A 19,402-nucleotide genomic window follows, 5' to 3' on the forward strand; every position below is an offset into this window, starting at 1 on the left:
TTTGAAAAAACTCTGTTCATGTCTATTGTCCACTTTTTAATGGAACTGAATAGAGAACCCAGAAATAAAACCATATAGCTATGATCAACTGATTTTTGGCTAAGCAAACAAAAACCTACACTGGGGAAAGGGAGCCCTATTCAATAAATGGTGCTGAGAAAATTGGATAGCACTCTCCTCTCCTCTGAAGGCAGCCTGCCTTGAATGTGCAAGCTCTGGGATCACACAGTTCCACCAGGACCCGCCGGCCTTCTGTGGCCACCACAATCTGGACAGGAGCTAGGAAATGTTTGTGTGGGGACCAGTGACAAGGAAACTGAAGGGTTGAAGCTCCTGGGAGGACAAAGGCATACAATGGGTGGAAAATCAGTATGGCTCCCACTGCCTTAGCTCAGGTCTGTGGTTAGGGGGAGTGACCCTGAGGGGGCTGGCAGCCCAGTGCTTTCTTCTCAGGAAGTTTCCAGTTCACTGGCAGGCGCAGCTTTTGGGCTTGTGAGGGTAGAGAAGCTGCCCAACAGTTCGTGAGCCTGCAGTCTGCCAGAGGTGTGGGGGGAGGAAAAACACACACCTCCACCTACCCTTTCCATGGGCCTCCAGATTCTTTGGGGGTTGATCTCTGCTGACATCTTGCTCTGTTCCACAATTTCTCCCCATGGGGTCTCCCGTAGGTTCTGGCACTTCTTCCTCAGAATCACACCTGGGCAATGTTTTCTTCATCTAAAATTTTTTCTTCTTTCTGAGACAATCTGGTGATGATGTCTGTAGTCAGCCATCTCTGCCTCTCCACTCCTGCATTTGTCTCAGTTTTATTGTCTCTTTGGTCATGGTAGTAATTTTCACCCTGAATTTTTTTTTGAGACATAGTCTCGCTCTGTTGCCCGGGCTAGAGTGCTGTGGCGTCAGCCTAGCTCACAGCAACCTCAAACTCCTAGGCTTAAGCGATCCTACTGCCTCAGCCTCCCAAGTAGCTGAGACTACAGGTATGTGTCACCACACCCGGCTAATTTTTTCTCTGTATATTTTTAGTTGGCCAGTTAATTTCTTTCTATTTTTAGTAGAGACGGGATCTCGTTCTTGCTCAGGCTGGTCTTGAACTCCTGACCTCAAGTGATCCACCCACCTTAGCCTCCCAGAGTGCTAGGATTACAGGCGTGAGCCACCGCGCCTGGCCTACCCTGAATTTTTAATAGTCATTTGACTATGGTGACTGTGATTGAGCACCAGAAGAGATTGTGGTCTCTGCAGTCTTTGGGAGACAGATATATACCTGCCTGACATGAATGGCCTGGTCCTGCCTAGAGAGTCCTGCCTGGGCTACAGGAGCAAACATTGTGCAATTCTCACTCCCTTGAACTGAAACCAGCAAAGCACAGGACCAACAGGCCTCCAAGGGTGGAGAGAGGGAAGACATCACCATTTTTTTCTATGCTCCTCTTTCCCCCAAAGGTCAACCCTGTGCATCTTTATCCCCAGCATTCTATTTCCTCCTCCTTGTCTCAAACCAGAGGAAAGGAGAGCTTTTTAAAAACTCTGGCAAAGGAGGCACTTCAAGTCTTCCTAAGTAGTAGCAATAATAACAATAATAATAATATCCCTAGTCCAGGGATAGGTCAGAGCTCCCAGGATTGAGGCTGGTGTCTACACCAGGAAAACAAGGAGTGCTGGGTTGGACATGAAGTTACACGAGGTGGCAGAATAGCACAAGAACTACAGACACAGACTCTGAGTTAGGCAGATATAGGTTCAAATTCTGTCTCTGCCATTTACTTCTTGTGTTATTGGTGAGGGAAGACAAAGCCTCTTCACACATCAGTGTCCTCTGAATGATGGAGCAGGGCTGCTGGAAGGATTAAATGAGATGGTTTATCTAGAGCACTCAGCGTAGTGCCTGGCCTGTGGTAAGCACTCTGCAAGTGTTGGTTGGTGGTATTATCATTAGACAAATTGATAGCTGAAGCTACTTCTCACTCAAAAAGTGCAACATCCAGCATCCTTGTTTTAGGTTCATAAAGATGTACCCCTGAGTAAATATAATGGCTTGTTTAGAGAAAATGTTAAAATCAATATGAGACACTGAATTTATTAGAAAGATCAATTCAGACTGCCATGCTGTGATCTCAAAGACTGATAATTCTACTTCCCCAAGACTTTCCTATAAATGAGACAAAATCTTTATTCCAACCATTTGTCTGTGCCTTAGGTAGATTGCTTCTTCCCATGAACAATGTCCTGTTCAGACGTTTTTGTCCTTGGAAAGGCACTGCTCAGCTTTGTTTGGACTGAACCTTCCCCTAGGCAGGCTGGCTTTGTCCCTTCCACACAGTGTGGTCTGCCCAGAGCACACTAAGGAACAATGGACAGATGAACCAATCAGTGCTGTGTGTCCCTGAGACAGACTGGGTTAGATTAACGGTGGTTTCAAATTCTTTCGTATTCTTCCCATTGAGAGGGGGAGTCTTATTCACCTCCCTTTGAGTCTGGGCTGGCCTTAGTGACCGCTTGGCTGAACGCAGTAGAAGGCACATCTTCCCAGGCTAGGTCACACAAAGCTTTGCAGCTTCCACTTGAGCCTCCTGGAAGGTTTGCTCTTGGACCCCTTAGCCACCATGTAAGAAGTCCATCCACGTGGAAAGGTCCTGAGGAAACACGGAGAGTCAGAGGGGCCCAACCGAGCCCGGCCTTCCAGCTGTGCCTTCGTAAGTGCCAGACGCGGGAGTGAGGCCCTTTTGAACCTTCTAAGCTACCCACAGCAGCTGAACACCATCAAGTGACCGCCAGTGATGCCACATGGAACAGAAGACTCAACCAGGTGATCCCTGCCCAAATTCACGATCCACAAAGTCATCAGCGATAATAATAGGGTGGTGGTTTTAAGTCACTAAGTTTTGGGGTGCTTTGTCGCACGTCAATAGAAAACTGAAACACAAACACGGCTGGAGCTTGTGACTCAGGCTTGGAGGCTGAACCAACCACCAATGAAGGCTTCTAGGCAAGGGCTCAATCACTGGACTTTGGAAGACAAAGACACCTGAGTGGCACAGATGAGACAAAAGGAAATGTGTTTCCATAGGCCGTCTGTCCTAGACGATGTTTTCAAATGCATCCGAATATTTCTCTTTGTGCACAGTGACCGTATGCCAGTGATGCCAATGCATTGCTCAGCCAGGTGAAGACCGGTAACATCCACGAACTGTCCTTCAGTGTGACAGGGGAGCTACTGCAGGGTTCAGGCTGTCAACTTGGTGATGTAACCTGCCTGCTCCACATTGTTAAAAGGTGGCAGTTTGGCATGAGGATGTGTGAATTCAAGTGATTAGATGCAAACTAAAAGAGAAACGACTATTTCTGAGAGCTGTGGGTTAATTTTTTTGGGCTGTTCTCGGAATGGAAAATGATTGTGAATTTTGGGGGAAAAATACCAGAGCAATCTGTTTTCTTGGCCGCGTGCTATGGAGCAATTTTAAAGCATTGAAGTGCTTTTCATATTTTCTAATCACTCAAGACCAGAGCTGATTATGGCTCTCAGCCTCTCTCAGATTCACACCACTGGAGCCCTCCACATCTTCCAGGGAGAGGTTTCACCTTGAAAGCAGGTGCCCGGATTCAGAAGGCACATCTTGCTACAGCAGGAACAAACAGTTTAATTGTAGCACAGCTCCGCAAGGGCCAGGTGTTTTGGAAAATCACTGATGGCCCAACTCCGAGACGACCCAGATTTACTTTCTCTTATCTCACAGAAACAAAACATAACCTCCTCTCCAAAAAGAAAAAAACAAAAACAAGCCCTACCTGAAACTGAATTCCTACAAACAGAAAAACAGAGAAATTTAGATTGTTGAGATCTGTGGGCAAGGACACACACACACACACACACACACACACAGAGTTGCATATGAAATAATACAGGAGGTATCTCAAGAAATTGGTAACTGTGGTTTCCTCTGTGAAGAATTGGGGAACTGGAGAAAGTTGGGGGTGAGCGTTGATGCAGAGGAAGAATTTTTTCACCCTAATCTTTTGAATACTTTGAATTTTTAAGAATATGTGTTGTATTATTTTTTAAAATGATGAAGCAGAATAATTCCAAACCTGCATATGGTACTTATGATGTGCTAGGCAGTGTGTTAAATACTTTATGTATATTCACTCTTTTAATCCTTACAACAACCCTGTGATGCAGACATCATTATAAATCATCCTGATTTTACAGAAGAAGAAACTAAGGTACAGAGAGGTTAAGTGACTTGTCCAAAGTCACACAGCTAATAAATGCAGAACCCAGATCTGGACCCAGAGTCCGGTTCTGGAGTCTGTCCTCTTAATTACTACATAACACTGCCTTGCTAAAAATAAAGATACTCAGTGGCTTGCTCATAATTGAGTTGGAACAGATAAAATCATTCCTTTCTTCTCTTATATGGTTCCCCAGGGAAATGGGGTGGAGAAGAAGGTCGCTCAAAACAGCCACGGTATAATTCACCGACTATGTTCAACCTGTGCTCAGCTTGGCACGGTGGCTCACGCCTGTAATCCTAGCACTCTGGGACGCCAAGGCAAGGGGATCGCTTGAACTCAGGAGTTTGAGACCAGCCTTAGCAAGAGTGAGATCCCTTCTCTACTAAAAATAGAAAAAATTAGCCGGGTGTGGTGGTGTGCCCTTGTAATCCCACCTACTCGGGAGGCTGGCAGGAGGATCGCTTGAGCCCAGGAGTTTGAGATTGCTGTGAGCTAGGCTGATGCCACTGCACTGTAGCCTGGGTGACAGCAAGATCAGTCTCAAGAAAAAAAAAAAAAAAAAACCCCACAAAAAAACCTGTGCTGCTTTAGAATTGTGCACATTTCAAGTCAATATCATGACTTTGGCCAAGTACCTTAATCTTTCTGAGCCTTAGCAACTACCAGGTGTCAGGTGCTCTCCTAGGCTTTGAGGACAACTAGTAAATAAAATAGAGTCCCTGCTCTCATGAGATTTCCTGTATTCTGGCAGAGACAGGCAATAAACAAATACCCAAACTGTAATGTGAGCAATAAAGAAAAATTAAAGGGTTCATTGAGAGATGAGTATTGGGGACCCTGATTTATGCTGGATGGTCAGGAAGTGTCATTTAGACAGGGTGCTGAAGAATGGAAAGGAGTAAGTAGGAAACATGGCAGGGCATGGGAGAAGGAATGTTCTAGTGCAGGGAACAGCCCATGCAAAGACCCCGAGGCAGGGAAGAGTTATCTGAGGACGGAAAGGCCTGTGTGGCTAAAACAAAATGAGTGTAATTGAATTTGGAGCAAGAGGCAAATCATGTAGACCATGGTAAGGATTTTGTGTACTTTCTTAAGAGCCCTGGGAAGCCAATGAAGGTTATAAGTAGTAATGACACAACCTGATTTCCTTTTTGGAAGATTATTTGGGCTGCTGTGTTGATAATAGATATAGGTGGAGGCAATGGAAGAAGGGGAAGACCAGCTAGGAAGCTATTGTAGGAATCCAGGCAAGTGATGAAGATGGCTTAAAATAAAGTGTTGGCAGAGGGAGCACAGTAGATAAATATGAGATCTATGTTGGTGGCACAATATTCTATGAAAGGAGAACAATAATGTTATCTATGAAGTGTTATTGTGAAGCATAAGTTTATCGCAAGGTGCCAAAGATAACTATTACTGTAGATGAAGAAACCAAGTACTAGAGAGACCCTAACTTGCCCAAAGTCACACAACTGCTTAGTGGCAGGGAGAAAGGAGGTGAAGCAGTTGGCCTGCAATCCTTTCACTCCCTCCCCTGGGTGTTCACTCTGGGAGAGAGAAAAGAAGGCTGGTGACCAGGTATAATCTCCTTGCCAAATGGACCTCTGGGCAGATGGAGTAATGATGTTGAGGATGTCCCCGGCTAAGGATTGGCTCTAGTGCATAGATCTCAGGATCTATGAAGCAGGGCTCCTTGGAGAATATCACATCAGCTATACACCTCTCTGGAGTACAACAGGGAGATGTTTCCTAACTAAATGCTCGGTGCTCTGCAGTGAGAGATGACCCTGTGATGCTCACCTGTTATTCTGGGTGAGACGTGTGTCCAGTGAGAAAAGATAGGACCTGAGGATCCACCCTTGGGGTCCCATGTTTTTCTTTACATCGTATGAATCTCTTGATCGCCTGTACCCTTGAAATTATTTAGCAAGCCTTGATACTGGGTAAGATATCTGATTTATGTGACATGATTTGACAATCACATTCCCTGGATGTGTTCAGTGGCACATAACTGTTCCCCAGATTGTACTCTTTCCACGATCCCTGTCAGCTTCCATGAAACATCAGGCCTGATTATAAGGACCAAGGATGAAGGGAGAACAGACTTGGTTTACTTGAACCCCTTATTGGTGGCAAAGCTAATATTTACTTGACACATCAGATACCTATCTAATTGAAAAATTAATTTTTTAAGGATACTTATGCAATTGAAGAAACACGGTAAATCTGTCTTCATTGTGATGAAAACTGGAAGCACATGATACTGGATTCTCTGTGATGCTTCATAAGATTATCATGGGAGGTGAACAAACCAGGACTTTGGGTCTCCAATGACTGATCCTAAGCAGTTAGCATAGACAGAGAGCTCTTTGAATGCATAGGCGCTCACCTCCCACCCTCCAACTGCCAAAGAATCGGTACAACGTCAATGTCCTGCAGTGAACATCATTCCCCAAACTACTCATGGCCCTCCTAAGTCGTGCAGTTCTTTTTCTCTCTTTCTTTTTTAGGGCGCATAATTTATCTTCACACACGACTTTGTTTTGAAACTTAGAAATGATGACTAAGAGAGAACCATTTCTCTAGCTGGAAGGGAGGGAAACCTTTTTGTCCTCTCTGCATCATAACACACTGTATTTATGCCAGAGGCGTTAAGAGACAGAATCAGCACACGAACACCGCATCCTACTCCTGGTACGAAAACTAGCCACCATGAACTGAGCTGTCACAGATAAGGCACATCCAAGGGCCAGGGCTGCTTCTGGCAGATGCTAAACAAGACGATGCTGTCAGGTGTGTGTGACGATCGTATACGTGTGTTTTATGCAGAGAAGCCGTTTGACATTCTCTTTTTCCCGAAACAAGCTCCCAAATCAAAGCCTGATGCTTACCTTCGGCGAGCGGGTCGAGGGTGTGTATCATGAGCTGGAAGATGCTGTTCCTCATGAGACTGTTGTGAAGGGAAGCAGAACTTCCACCCCGCTGGAGACGTGGCTTAGTCTGGGCAGAGAAACCAAAGACGTGATTAGTCTCAGAAATTAAACGCAAGTGCATTATAAACAAGATCCTCACCTAGTCTGGTGGCCACTCATTTCTGTCACCTGATCACACACGATTAGAACCAAAGCTTTCCAAAGTACATTTCAAACCCCCTGAGTGAATGGCTTTCTCACATCCTTTTCTACTAAATAAATGAATTGCTTCCATTTTTTTTTAGAGCTTAGTAAATGCCAGGGAATATGCTATATGCTTCACATCTCTTGGTTTATCTCATTCTCAAAATTAACCCTATGAAGTAGATATTGCTGTTATTCCCTTTAGATAGATGAGAAAGCTTCATCTTGGAGAAGTGACATGAGGTGTCCAAGTCACATAGACAAAGAGCAGAGCCTGCAGGAATGGATCTCAGGTCTGCTTTTGTCAAAGGCTATCTGAACTAGTGAGTAGTCTCTAACATTTTTGGATTGTGCATCCTATCAATAAATGTTTAAGAGTGTAAATATGTATCTATATCCACATCTATGGCTCTATTTATATCTATATCCACATCTATATAGACATGCATACCAAAATAAGAGTATATAAAAACATTTCCAAAAATAGAAGCTAAGAAGAATGATAAAAGAAAGTAAACGATAGAGGTGCTAATATTTTCTCCTTGCTTCCCAAGGGATCATCTCACCCATCTCTAGACTGGGACCACAGCTCGAATTCAAAAAGTAGGATGGTCTATGCAGAGAGAGATTCAAAGAGATAGAACCTCTTATCATGAATCCACGGAGAACCCTCCTAACTTCAAGGGGGGGGTTTTCTTTTGCACAAACTCCTACTAGTTGTGATCTTTTGGTCAAATAAATGGAACTGATAGGTGAGAGAATAAGAATAAGCTTCTAGAGAAATGGTTACCAACAAACTCTTTTTCTTTTATCTTCGAAAGCAAACAATCTAAAAAAAATCTTCAAGCCCTCTGTATTTTGACAGATTTTTATCCTGAATAGGAACTGCTTTTTCCCCCTTGGATGATTTTGTGCTGATTATCACAGAGGAAGATGCTCAGAGGCAGTGCAGCTTTATAGACACACAGATTTAAGGGGGAGGAAGGTCTTGTAATGTAAGGGAGTTAATTTCTTTTTGAACTTCTGGAGCTAAAGATTGGCATGAAATTTTTCTGGGATCAGGTAAAAATAAAATACCATTTTCCATTACATCTTCCATCCCTTGACATACAAGGTTTTCCAAAATATTCCATCATACTCCAGACCCACAAGGGGGCATCCCTAAGAATGTCCAGTAAGAGACTCCAGGATCAAATACATTTGGAAAGTGCTACATCCTAGGTCAGCTCACCTTTAGGGTTTCAAGATACACATTAGACCACTAAATCGAACACTATAGAAATCTGGCTAACTTGATTAACTTGGGAAGTGTTTCCAAACTATTGCCTACAGGTCCTTTATTTTGTAAAATATTTGTCAACAATCATGGTCCACACATTTGGAGACAAACAGGAAACCTGCAGTAAGCTTGAAGTATGGGTAAAAATCTCACCATGAGATACATGGAGAAATCTGACTTTCTTAGTGTGATTGTATTATAATTGATGTTACATTAGAAATCATATTCTCAATTCAATAGGGTTGGAGAAGAATCAGAGGGGATTACCATTGTTTCAATGGTGAGCCAGAATATAGCTCCTCAATGGAAAAGACTGGGTCTGTACCCCTAGCCTGTTACTGGACCAGGTATATCCTATGGACTCTCAAGGAATGTTAGAAATCTTTGCTCTGAGCATTAGAGGAGGAAGGACTAGGTCATATGTATCTTCATTGCTAACCCTTTTAGCCTTAAAAGTGTAACATTTTTTAATGCATTGTGTCATTTAGTTATAGAGTATTCAGATGATTAAGGTTCAAAATATTTTAGGAGCAAGGTTAGGAGACCTGAATAGAGTAGAAATGCAATCACTGTTTGATGGCTGAACACAAAAACTGTGAAGGTCATTTCCTTTGCAAGCTGCACAATATAAAATGTGAAGTGCTAATTGAATAGGAACTGGAAAATGTGTTTATTGATAATAATTTGTCATAACACTGTTACTACAGTCCTTATTCTTGGAAACTGGAAGAACTCTGCTGTGGAGATCTTTATTAGAAGAGGATTATACCTACAGAAGAACTTAAAGCATTCTTTCGGGCATTATATATATATGTTTTGAATATATAGGTCTCATGCAGCATTTCTTTTGATGGGCCCAAAAGAAATTTCCAGTCAAAAAGTATGTGCATGCAGATACACAAAGAAAACAGGCATCAAGCATTAGATCCAACAGTATCCCCAAATATCAGCTCAACATCCCTTGGAACACAATTTGGAAATGTCTCACTTTTTCAACTCCTATAAATGTCATGTCAAATGGAAGAGAAAATTCAAACTTTTGAAACACAGTTTTAGAAACTGCTAATTACAGGACAGCATATACGTACACACCAGGGGGTTAGACTATTTAAGAATTCCAAGGGAGAGGATGATTTGTTGAGCACACAAGCCTTTCATTCCCCACCCCCCAACCCTCCACCAGCCCCACACTCCACAGGCACCAAGCAGGTACAGACAGGGCCACTGCTTCCTACCGGGAGAGCCGGTTCATCGTTGTCCCTGGTTGCAGATGACTGCATAAGAGGAAAAGACAGAAACAAAAGACAATAAATAAATAAATAAATGAGGAATCACATACAGAATTTACATTTAATAACAAGCATCAGCACAGAGAAAGATTTGGTTCGTTCTGCACTGGGATGAGTTAATCCAAAACAGGGGCCAACGCTGTATATTTCTAGTCAATATATAATGGTTTATTTAGGCATATGATTCACTCTCCTAAAAGGTCAAAGCTGAATGGCCAACCCAAATGCCCAGCTATACAGAGCAATTACATCAACTGTGGCCCAGCCATGCTGTGGAATACCAGATGATCATTAAAATGAATGAGGCAAGTTCACATGTACTGACATAGAAAATATCTAAGATATATTGTTAAGTGAAAAAAAATTTAAAAACCTTACTTATTATTGTTTTGTTGCATAAAAGAAAATAATAATGCTTTAGTGCAGTAAATAAAAAAAATTCTGCAGGAATTATACCAAAGTGTTATTATTAGTGCTTATCGTTGGGGGTTAGGATTGCAAGGAAATGTCATTTCCTGTATGTTTTGGAGGGAGTCTGAATTCATTGCCCTGTGTGTGGCGAATAAAATAAAGCCTGAAGAAGTTAGGCCACCGAATCAAAGACTAGGATCATCACACGTGGAATTCAGATAATCCACCTTTTCTCCTGTTCCTGCCACCTCACGTCTTCTATTCTAAAAATGGAAATCTCTGCAAGTTGGGGAATGTTGCTTAGAACACAAGGGCACATGAGGGCTCGGTCATCTGCTGGGAGAGAACATGGCGCAGACAAGGGGACGTGGAATTCTACCAACATGGCCCAACTGGATGGCTTTGCTTCCTGGACTCAGCGTGAGCTCTCCTTCTTTAACAGAATTGGGGCACCGTCCTGTGATCTTCTCAATGGTGTACAGGTGCTTTGTGAATTTCCTAGGTCACTTCACCTCAACTACAGGTGCAGCTGGCAACAACAAACTGGAACCTTTCCCCTGTCTTGCCCTGCGGTCCTCCTCATTGGGTCTGAGCAGATGTTTGTCTTCAGGAATGATCATGCGCTTGGAGAAGAACTGTTTTGAAACCTTCACGTGCTCTAGGCTTTCTTTTTTAGGTCCTACCACACATCTCATATAAAGACTTTAAGATGCTCCCACATCTCACATAAAATATACATTATCATGTTGAAAAAAATGGAAAGGATTCTTACAATTTTGAATTTCAAATTATTGGCTATGTGCAATTCATTTAATTTATGCCTGGCACGCTCAAAATCTTGGAAAGTGAAAAAACTGAATTCATAATTTGTTTTCATATGGAATTTTTAGGAAGACAAAATTTAATACTTAGTGAGGCCAATATTAAATATTTTGTAGACATTCAATTAAACATTTAATAATCTTGATTTTTGTAGATACCTTTTTAGATTTTGGAGTCACAACCAATGTATTTTTTTTTTTCCTTCTGGTTCCAAGCATTTTAATAGGCTCTTGAAGAACTTGTGAGTCTCAGACACAGACAGAAGGGTGCTGGGTTGGTGGTAATTTCTGAGCACAGTCTGTGGCCATCACTAAATTTGCCATAACCCTCTGATTTGGGGTTCTCCCTTAGTGACTTCTCTAGAAACACTAATGGGAAAATATCCCCGATGCCCTAGTTCCCAAGAACACGCTTGCAGAACTGGTATGGGCTGGAAGTGGTCTTTGATTTCCCTCTTTGCTCTGAAAGGCCTTGTATGATCCTGCGTCTCTCTGGCGGGTCCTTTCATTTTCTCTCCTTCCGCATCAGACAGCTCAACAAATGGCCTCACAGTCTACAGAGCAATCCCCCAGGGAAATTTTCCCATGCAGCGAGCTCAGCCTTTCGACATACACCGAGATTAACTGTCAGAGCACGCCTTTTCAGTTAGCAAATTTACACCTCGTGGCTAAATGGGAGACAAATAATTACGAGCCAGGATTGATACCACAGTGATACCACAGCACATGAAGGGGCAGCATAAAACCAAAGGGAGAAAAGGGTAGGCTTGAGAAGAGCAAAGAGATCACCCGCTGAGAGTCTGAATTTTTAAAATATATTTAAAGAAACTATTTAAAGAAGAAAAAAATATCTGAACCTGTTTTTTGGTTTGAAAGCAAGAAAAAATATCTACTCTATTGACTTCCTTTTCTTCTCTCACAAGCAAGGAGGATCATAAAACATAAAAAGTGGAAGAAAAATGCCTTGTACGTAGATGCTACAAAGAACAAACTAAGTGCAGAGAAAGGTCTGAAATCCTTTATAAAATTTCCTGCTGTTTAAAGTCTGCAGAGTTGATATCATTAGTTTTCTTTCAAATGTGATTTGCAGACATGAATATACATTAGATTATAACATGTAAATTTAGGTATATACACAAATGGCAGCTGAGGCTATTAAACCGCCCCTCTAATTTCCATTTACTCCCTGTTGCAAAAGAGACGAGAAGTGTGATGTGGTGGAAATTGGCCATTTGGGGGCTCACCTACATCTACTGATAATTCCTGAGGTTCTCCTGACTTAGCCTGGCTCTAATTGCATCCTGAAGCAGCTTCTCCGTCCTGGCAATGTGCAGCTGATTACGTTAGGAATCCTATTTTAACGGCGTTTTAATTACGCTGGAAGTAACTAGTCGTGGTGACAAAGAAGTGATCCTAATGTGTATAGCCAATGGGTTTGGGGTTGGCCTCAGTGTCACGAGTTTATTTTCAGGGCCATTGAACATCTGGCAAGTTTATTCTAACCCGTGGGATGTTATAGAAGACAACTTCTTCAAAAGAAGACTAACAGGACTTTAAGAATTAATTTTGGCCTTCTTATGCATTTTGCTTTTCAATCCCCTTAATTTTAAACACACCCAGATACCACTTATTTGGGCTGTACTAACATGAAAGTCCCATTCCTGGTGGTCAGTTCAAAGGCTATGTCAGCTATGGGAAAGACTTGTTAAGCCAATCCGTAGCATACACAGCAATTCTTGAGGATTATTTAAGAGAATTCATATAGTGCATCTGGAAAGGTCTCAGGTTAGGGATTTGGTGGGCCAACACAGACTCTCCTCTGCATTCCTAAAGTAGGACTTTTACCAGGCCAGAATGTATGTCATACATCTTTTCCTTACAAGAAAGTATTCTGTAATTCAAATCTTTATTCAACTTAAACTGGCTCCTTCACCAATTACTCCAAGTTAGTCTTATGGTACTTGCACTTAAATTGAGCAACTTGAAGATGCTATTAATATCTATTGTCCTTCCTGGTGGAAATCCCAATTCTACGTAGGAATTTTGCTACTTATTTGATAGGTGTTTTGTAAGTGTCCATTTTCCCCCAGATAATAAAATGCACAGCCCATTTAGAAAGCATTCTTAATGCTATAAATCATTCTCAAGTCCTTAAATCATCTTTCTTCCTTTGACTCTCAAAAGCCACTGGTTGAGAAACGATTTTGCTGACTACAAAGTGTAGTTTTGATGTAACTTTTTATAGAGCCTTTCACCATATACAGGCCTCCACTACCTCCCACCCCCCATAAAAATTAGGCAAACACTGCAGTTTAGCTACCTCAAGGCCACTCAGCAAAAGGATACTAACATGTCCATGGTTAACTTTGACTGGTAATTGTCCACCTTCAAATTACATAATCAAATGGGTCACCATGAAGACTTCATATGCCAAAAGACAAGTGTATAAAACAAGGGATGGTTTTCCTGGCCAGTGACTTGGTATCAGATATAAAGGAATGATAACCAATTTGTTACAAAAGCCAAGTAACAATTATAAACTTCCACCACCATAACCTTCCACCAAGTCCTGCAAAGTGTGCCTAAATGTCTTGTGCCAAGGACCCAGAAGCACTATAAAGTCTATAAAAACAAATTTAAAAGTAAAATTATTGTGTCATAAATGTGATCCAAAACAAATATGCCTATGATTAGAAATATTAATCCAACATTTAATTGACATTAATTTTAATGTCTTAGAATTTAGAAAGGTTGGGTAAGGAATGATTTGGATGACTGATTTTCATTTAAAAAATTAACATGGAAGTGTAAAATGATGTTTTCTTTTTTCTTTTCATACCTTTACCTGTAATAAAAACGTTCAAAATCTCTCTCCTGGTTAAAGATGAATAAACCTAAAGTCTATTGGGAAGACTAGATACAAAGTGCAAAGGCCTCAACACTAAAATCTAAAGGAAAGAAACCCTACCCCCTCTTAATCAGATGGAAACTCATCTTCCTTTTACTATGTCTTAGCATACTCCCTAAAACATCAAGGGAGGAAAGATTAAGTTAATTCTTAAGGAAAGAAACACTAAGAGATTTAAATTCAAATTATCTTACAACTGGTTGCTGGGTAATTACCCCAATTTTACAGTCCTTCAGTAACGCAGGATCTCAGAGATTAATGAAGTGCAGAAGGTGGCAGCCCTGAATGCAGGAACATCCACTTGACATTTCTGGTTTAAAGAGATACATTGAGGTGGAGGAAAGGGTAGAAATTATCTAAGTAAGAAATGTGGTAATGGAAGCTCACATTTTGGAAGCAAAGCCTTTTGATCATTTGTCTGAATAATCCCCATAACCATGAAATATTTGGGATAGCAGAAAGACATTTGAGAAGACTAGATATCCCCCAAAATGGAAGGAGAAGAAGAGAAATTGCTCAAAGACAGTTAAAGAACATTTTGCCTTTTAAGTAATTGTACAAGAGAACAAATAACGCGGGATGAGAAGGGGTGTCACAGGGTGATTAAGAAGATGGAATTCAGGGCTTGACTGCTGGGGTTCGTTTTCCTGCTTTTGTCACTTGTTAGCTGTGTGACGTTGGGCAAGTTACTTAATCTCTCTATGCTTCAGTTTCCTCATCTGTAAAATGGGGATAATAATAGTACCTTCCTCAGAGGGAGGTTGTGAGGGTTAAGTGAGTTAATACACGTAAAGCGCTTAGACTGATGTTTGGTACATAGTAAGCACTACATATTAGCTCTATTATCATTATTATTAATATTAGCAGACACAAGGGAAAATAATAACAAGTTAAATGACAAAAGTAGGTTCAGGGTCATGAATTGGATTCAAGAACAGGGTGGCTTCCAGGGGAGGTAAGAAAACCTCACCGATGAGGATGGTGAGAGGTGATTTGTGTAGGATACTAGAGGACGGTTAATTGGCATGCCCAGGCTGGCAGCTGCGGGAGGAGATGACACAACAGATATTTCCTTGACTTGGCTTCTGACCATGTCCCTGTCCCATGAGTCAGCACTGTGCAGAGGATACAGGGCTGGTGAGGCTGGGTCAGCATTTCGTATATCATACGCCTTAGTGGGCCTGGGTTGGAACAGGAGGCTCTCAGGGGCTGGAATATTCAGAGAAGGCAGAAGCCAGGCCTGAACCAAACAACTACCCTGTAACCCCAACTCTGAAATTCTGGGGGTTTCTGGTCAACACTTCCAAATGGTAGGATGTTGTTTTTGAGTAGAAACAGGGAGTGTCTGGGTCAGAAAGGTCACAGGTCGAGTCATGAGTTCAATTTCTGCTGGAGCCTTTTCTTCCTCCAGAAGGTATTTGGACAGGAGGTTCCCTGCCCACAGGTGGCCGGGCTGTACGGGGATGATTTGTGAATGTGTCCAGCGTAAGCACCTGGGAGCACGAGGTATGCTCAATCAAAGTCATGGTTTGGAGAAAGAGTGAAATAAGGTTCCCTCCCAACTTGGAAAAAAGTTTAGCCCACGAGAGGGCAGATGCTCAGGACAGATGGGAAGAGACATCTGTTCGATCCACTGCAAGACTGTTAGGAAATACAGTTTGGGAGTACTGAGCAAGCCAAGGGCCAGGGTGACTTCAGGATGCACAGCTGGACGATGACTGGCAAGTTAAATCTACACAAGTGTATACAGTCAGTCTTCTAAACTTTATTTATCATATGCCATTATCAGAAACATTCTGAACAAGTAACGTAACGTAACGTGAATCTTTACCTATCTATATATCTGTATCTATCTATGTGCTACTGTCAACCATTAAGTAAAGATGGACTAGTTTCTTCCCTCTAAAAGATAAAAACAAATAGAAGTTCTAATATTTCTTTCTTGCATCTCAAATATTAATAATTGTTTCATGCACCCCAATGGAGCATTAGTGCAAATTTATAAGTTCTTTAAGTACCTCTCACAGAATTGGGAAGCTATATGGGGTGTGCTTTGTATCTAACTCCTCCAGATAGCCTCCTAAATACTGAAATCCTTGAGGACAGGATTCACTTCTGTGTCTTCCATGGTCACCAATTGTGGCTACTTAAAATGTAACCACATGGTATGGGTGAGTGAGAGCACTCAGGCAGAATGGGAACTGTGTGCTCTTGTGTCAATAACCAAAGCTCCTCAGCTGCTTGCTCTGCTGCTAAATTAATAGTAATGGTGATTATTTAAATCCACCTCTTAGAGGACTATTTAACCTTTCTTATTAAGTGAGTACATAGAGGACAATAATCCTCATCTTATAAATGGAGAGAGGGAGGTGGGAGGGCTTCAGGCTGTTTCTGTACTTGGGATACTAAGCACCAGTGTTCATTCACTTAATTTAGAAATTAACAACCCAACTACCACTGCCATCTCTAGCCTTCCCCTGAAAATCCAGATGTTGCTAATATACTTTATTGTATTGCTTGAGCAATTCTCACAATTGCTAATGAACAATTTTGATATGTCAATCAAACACAATCTGTTAGTGGTGTTCTGGCATTAGTCACACAAATGTTCTTTCACTAGTAAAGAACCCCAAATGCATTCATCTATTAAGTCTCGACTGCTTTACTTCTTTTAAGGAAAGTGTTCAAGAGGATATGATTTTTAAAAAAGTCCAACAAATGCTGGTGCTAGCCAAACAAAGGAATAATATGCAGCAAATCAGGCAGATTCCAGTAATAACAGATAATATTTATGGAAATCTCAATATGTGCCAAGTATTTTATATATAATATTTCATTGAATATTCACAATAATAGGTATTAAAGTCATATCTGCCCCCTTTAATACATGAGGACGCTGAGGCTGATGGAGGTTGGACAATTTGTCCAAGGTCACATAGCCAGTAAGTGGCAGAGCTGGGATACGGACTCAGACAGCTGATCTCCAGAGCCTCCCCGAGTATAGGAGAAACAAGATAGTGGAATTTTCCTTGCAGTGACTTGTGGGGAGAAGACTGCAGGCAGTACCACTCCAAATATAGTAAAAATAGCTTATGCATATAAAGAACCCATAATATATGAGCTCTGACTTCCAGGGGAGGCCGGAAAATAGTTGCCAAGAGATTGTTGTGAATTTAGAATGACAGATTTTATTTGTGTTCATTTGGTACAAAAAGCTAGTATCTAAGAGTAGAGAAAGAACAGAGGTATTTTCTTGTCTTTTGTTTCTTCCAGCATTATTATTTAGACTCACCTGTAATTGTCATGATTTTTTATTATTATTTTTGTTTCTTAAAAGTCATGGAGGCACTTTTTATGACCTTCACAATGGCATAGGCTCAAGTAACACTGCAAATTAGTTTCTCTCTAAATCAAATTGACTTATTCTCTGTAAGGAATGGGTAGCTCAGCAGAAGGTGGGAAAAGAGGGGCTCTCTGGAGGTTATCGCTGCAGCCATGGGGTACTGTTTAGTTTATCTGGAAGTACGGGTGTGCCCAGTCTTCAATTCATTTCTGACACTTGAAAGACTAGTGCTGTTTCTTTGTTTCAAGGAAAGAACAAGTTTGAAAAAAGAGATAATCACTCTCAGCGTTTGAAGCATCAACAGAAGAGTCCGACTAGTAAGTTTTGAATAAACAAAATCTGTTCATTCATTAATTTAACAACATTTACTGATAACATTTATTGTACACTTACTATATGCCAGGCATTCTTCTAGGTTCTAGGGATGTAGGTGTGACCAAAACTAGCAAAAATCTCTGTCCTTATGATGCTTGCTTTCCAAAAGATGTTATTATCACAAAATTAACTAGACAGAAAGGGTAGGTAGCAGTTCGATCACATAAAATTGAGTGTTATCTTTAAGGGTATACTTAAGTGGATTAACTATGGTACAACCATCACTTTTTTAGTAATACTTTATGATTAATTTATTAATCCTGGATTTAGCACAGATTCTTGTTTGAAGAGAATATAGCAAAGACTAAAAAAAAATAAAGAACATAATTGTGTCCATAAAAACTCAATATGTAGCAAAATTCAATGAGCAAAGGGCACTACATATTTAAAGTGCGTCTTGAAACTGATAAAATTGAAGGTATAATTTAATTAATTATTGGTAACTAAGTTTTTTGTCAATTTCTTAAAAAAAACTTTCATAGACCTGATTTTTAAAAATTGAGAAACCCTGAACTCCAAAGAGAACAGAAGATTACAATTTGAATATAACACAGTGTGATCTTGATATCTTTTCATATTTATGGTCTTCTAGATACAAACAGTTAAATCTCATTAATACAACAGATTTATTCTTCATCACGTTTTAACTTCTTTTTTTTTTTTTTTTTTTTTTTTTTTGAGACAGAGTCTCACTCTGTTGCCCAGGCTAGAGTGAGTGCCGTGGCGTCAGCCTAGTTCACAGCAACCTCAAACTCCTGAGCTCAAGGGATCCTCCTGCCTCAGCCTCCTGAGTAGCTGGTACTACAGGCATGCACCACCATGCCCGGCTAATTTTTTCTATATATATTTTTAGCTGTCCATATAATTTCTTTCTATTTTTAGTAGAGACGGGGTCTCGCTCTTGCTCAGGCTGGTCTCGAACTCCTGAGCTCAAACGATCCGCCCACCTCGGCCTCCCAGAGTGCTAGGATTACAGGCGTGAGCCACCGCGCCCGGCCACGTTTTAACTTCTGATCCTAGAAATTTCATTGGCACCATATCACTACCTGATTCTGATAGGACCCTGACACACTTCCATACAGGCAGAAAAATACAGAGACCAGATTTTCTGATTTTAGGTTTGGAATTTCTAGGAAACAAATGAATATCACGCAAACCCAAGTTGAATATTAAATGATATGAATGCAGATGTAAGTGCACTTGGGGAAGACAATGGAGGGCGCAGATATCAAGCGTATGACATTCTCTGGGGAGAATGCACTGATGGTGAGACTTGGTCTCACTCTGTGATCTGCTCTTCTGTTCCCAGGAGAGGCCAAGAGGAAGCTGAAACCATTCATGTCACGGAGATGAGTCATTAAAAGCGGGACACAGCCACGCTCGTTCTGAACACTGCTTGGCCACTTCCACGTTCCACTCACACTGTGTGTCCATGTTTCCTCCCTAGTTCATTCTTTCATATTACTTGTCTCTTCTCTCTCTTTTCCACTGCTGAGCACCCTTCTGAGGGCAGAGACCACACCTATTTCATTTTATATTATTCCATTGTACCCGGCATCGTGATGCTAGATGCTCAGTAAATGCATGTTTAATCATAAATAAGTTAAATCAGAGCTTATATTTT

General features: G+C 41.2%; 1 protein-coding gene across 2 annotated transcripts in view; it reads right to left on the reverse strand.

Annotated features, from left to right (window-relative positions):
* Positions 1-19,402, reverse strand: part of SLC24A2 (solute carrier family 24 member 2) — a 219,830-nt gene that overhangs the window by 72,346 nt on the left and 128,082 nt on the right. For both annotated transcript variants that reach the window (XM_069474239.1, XM_069474238.1), the window contains exons 2-3: positions 9,867-9,905; positions 7,128-7,236 (exon numbers count right to left, since the gene is read on the reverse strand). In XM_069474239.1, coding sequence (XP_069330340.1) covers positions 7,128-7,236; positions 9,867-9,905 — 148 coding nt within the window. The remainder of the gene's footprint in view (positions 1-7,127; positions 7,237-9,866; positions 9,906-19,402) is intronic.

The sequence above is a fragment of the Eulemur rufifrons genome, chromosome 7 (assembly GCF_041146395.1).
Source record: "Eulemur rufifrons isolate Redbay chromosome 7, OSU_ERuf_1, whole genome shotgun sequence".
Classification (NCBI taxonomy): Eukaryota; Metazoa; Chordata; class Mammalia; order Primates; family Lemuridae; genus Eulemur; species Eulemur rufifrons.